The 3350-nt window shown below is 50.6% G+C and overlaps 1 protein-coding gene across 1 annotated transcript; it reads right to left on the bottom strand.

The window, feature by feature from the left end:
• Positions 1-557: 557 nt before the first annotated feature.
• On the bottom strand, positions 558-1400 carry LOC121288997 (glycine-rich cell wall structural protein-like). Its single transcript, XM_041207858.1, has one exon. The coding sequence runs from the start codon at positions 1398-1400 to the stop codon at positions 558-560; it is 843 nt and encodes a 280-aa protein (XP_041063792.1).
• Positions 1401-3350: the final 1950 nt, after the last annotated feature.

Raw genomic sequence — 3350 nt, 5'->3', positions numbered from 1 at the left:
AACACCTTTGTTCCCCCCCACCACAACCTCCACCCCCACCACCTTCGACTCATCCCAACTTCACCCCCTCCCGACATGCCTTCTCTTCCCAGTTGATCCTAAACCTTCCTCTCTCACCCCCTGGTACATCTCCCTCTCCCAAACACAAATTGACCTTCTGCTTATTCCCCTCGACTATCATCCATTATGAGCAGACCCTCAACAGTGACTTTCCAACTGTTTCCCGGCAGAGCCATGTCTTTAAGAATCCACCCAGTGGGCCATGGACATTCCTCCAGTGTGTCATTGCTGTTGGGCTCCAGCATCTTCTACTCCTCAATATCCGCGATGTGGACAAGGCTCTGATGGTAAGTCCCGACTTCTGCATGTCACATTTGTCAAGGCGTGTTCTGCACTGCAGGGTGATGATTCTGGCAGGATGGGCTTATAGCGATATGTAGATATATTAGAATGAGGTTCCACATGTCCGATGGCTGGAAACGCAGCTTGCCAATGACAGGCAGAGCAGACAATTGCAAACTGGATTCATGGCATCGTGAAACTGGTTTCTGGCCTTTTCACAATATTTTCACATCACCAATCATACCACTGCTCACGCCACCAATCACCCCACCGATCACGCCACCAATCACATCACCACTCACGCCACCGATCACGCCACCAATCACTTCACCGCTCACGCCACCAATCACTCCACCGCTCACGCCACCAATCACACCACCCATCACGCCACCGATCATGCCACCACTCACATCACCGATCACGCCACCGCTCACGCCACCAATAATGCCACCGATCATGCCACTGATCATGTCACCGATCACGTCACCGCTCACGCCACCGATCATGTCACCGATCACGCCACCGATCATGTCACCGATCACGCCACCGCTCACACCACCGATCACGCCACCGATCATGTCACCGATCATGCCACTGATCACGCCACCGATCATGTCACTGATCACGCCACTGATCACGCCACCAATCACACCACCTCTCACGCCACCGATCACGACACCGATCATGTCACCGATCACACCACTGCTCACGCCACCGATCACATCACCGATCATGTCACCGATCACGTCACCGCTCACGCCACTGATCACGTCACCGATTATGGCACCGATCATGTCACCGCTCATGCCACCGATCACGTCACTGCTCATGCCACTGATCATGCCACCGATCATGTCACCGATCACGCCACCGATCACACCACTGCTCACACCACCGATCACGCCACTGATCACGCCACCGATCACGTCACTGATCACACCACCGATAACGCCACCGCTCACGTCACCGATCACGTCACCGATCATGTCGCCGTTCACATCACTGATCATGTCACCAATCACGCCACTGATCATGTCACCGACCACGGCACCGATCATGTCACCGATCACGCCACTGATCACACCACTGATAACGCCACCGTTCACGTCACCGATCACGTCACTGATCACATTACCGCTCACGTCACCGATCACGCCCGACGCCAGCAGACATAGAAAATTCCGTCCTAGAAATCCTGCGGTGAGTAACTCACCTCCTGACTCCCCAAAGCCTGTCCACCATGTACAAGGCACAAGTCAGGAGTGTGATGAAATACTCTCCACTTGCCTGGATGAGTGCAGCTCTCATAACACTCAAGAAGCTCAACACCATCCAGGACAAAGCAGCCCAACTTGATTGGCACCACATCCACAAACATTCACTCCCTCCACCAGCAACACACAGTAGCAGCAGTGTGTGTACCATCTACAAGATGCACTGCAGGAATTCACCAAGGCTCCTTAGACAGCACCTTCCAAACCCACGATCACTACCATCTAGTAGGACAAGTACAGCAGATAGATGGGAACACCACCACCTGGAAGTTCCCCTCCAAGTCACTCACCATCCTGTTCCGACCCCAGCTGAGGTTAACCCCGGACAAGTCTGATCCCAGAGTGGAACCTGGCTTGATAGATCCTAACTTATAATTTGTTTGTTTAGGCTCGTGAGGAGTAGCTGCTGAACAGGGTCACAGGAGTCAGCTGATGAACTTTTAACAAAAGAATAAAACATTTAGTAGACAAGAAAAGATGAACTATATTACAAAACTCCTTCACTACTTCACACTCCCCTTCTGATGTTCCTCTTCTCTGGGTCACCACATGCCTTCTAGCTGTTTTCCACATACTCTCTCTCAACGACTCAGCCCTCAACAGTACACCTCTGCTTCATGTGCCCATAGCAAGGAGTTACAGACCTTCAGCCATCTCTTTGCAAGCTGGTCTCGCTTTAAACCTGATTTCTGCAGCTTTTGTCTCTTTAAATCTGAAGCTTGGAGTCTTTCTCTCTGCCCCTCACTCTTAACTTCACTTAACAGGACCTTTTCCAGGTTTCTGTCATTCTTTTGACCACAGGGGACTTTCCTTCTTCCACCCTCCTGGGTTTAGGGGTCTTTAGCTTGGGAATGGCTATCTGATGCATTTCTAGACTGATTCTCTAGCAGCTATCTTCAAAACCACCTGAGCCTCAACAGCTTTCAAATTAAAATGCTGTGTCTCTTGTGCCTATGTGTGTGTGTGTGTGTGTGTGTGTGGGTGTGTGTGTGTGGGTGTGTGTGTGTGTGTGTGGGTGTGTGTGTGTGTGTGTGGGTGTGTGTGGGTGTGTGTTTGTGTGTGTGTGTGTGTGTGTGTGTATGTGTGTGGGTGTGTGTGTGTTTGTGTGTGTGAGTGTGTGTGTGTGTGTGTGTGGGTGTGTGTGTGTGTGTGGGTGTGTGTGTGGGTGTGTGTGTGTGTGTGTGTGTGTGTGGGTGTGTGTGTGTGTGTGTGTGGGTGTGTGTGTGGGTGGATGTGTGTGTTGGTGGGTGGGTGGGTGTGTGTGTGTGTGTGTGGGTGGGTGGGACCTGCCTCCCTGGCCCCTGTTGCTAGGCAACAGCCCCATTCTTCTAACCTATTCTGTTTAATTTAGCTGCAACAGTTGTAAAAATCCTCATTAGAAATGCAAACACTCTTTTAAAGTGAAACTAAAACTCAATTTGACCTTCCTTAACACACAGATACAGAAATACAAATCAAACTTAAGCTTTAAAGCTAAAACCCATTCCTAACACCCACAAAATACAAATATAATTTCCTTAAACTGTCCCTATTTCCTAACAACCCTGACTTGGAAGTATATCACCGGTCCTTCACTGTCACTGGGTCAAAATCCTGGAACTCCCTCCCTAACAGCACTGTGGGTGTACCTACACCACATGGACTGCAGCGGTTCAAGAAGGCAGCTCACCACCACCTTCTCAAGGGCAACTAGGGATGGGCAATAAATGCTGGTCTGGCCCATACCCCATGAAA

This window comes from Carcharodon carcharias, chromosome 16 (genome assembly GCF_017639515.1).
Source record: "Carcharodon carcharias isolate sCarCar2 chromosome 16, sCarCar2.pri, whole genome shotgun sequence".
Lineage (NCBI taxonomy): Eukaryota > Metazoa > Chordata > Chondrichthyes > Lamniformes > Lamnidae > Carcharodon > Carcharodon carcharias.
This window is presented reverse-complemented; position numbering and strand designations above follow the sequence as displayed.

What these genes read in the sequence shown, in the direction of transcription:
- LOC121288997 (XM_041207858.1), bottom strand. Translation starts at nt 1,400, where the DNA reads ATGATCGGTGCCGTGGTCGGTGACATGATCAGTGGCGTGATTGGTGAC.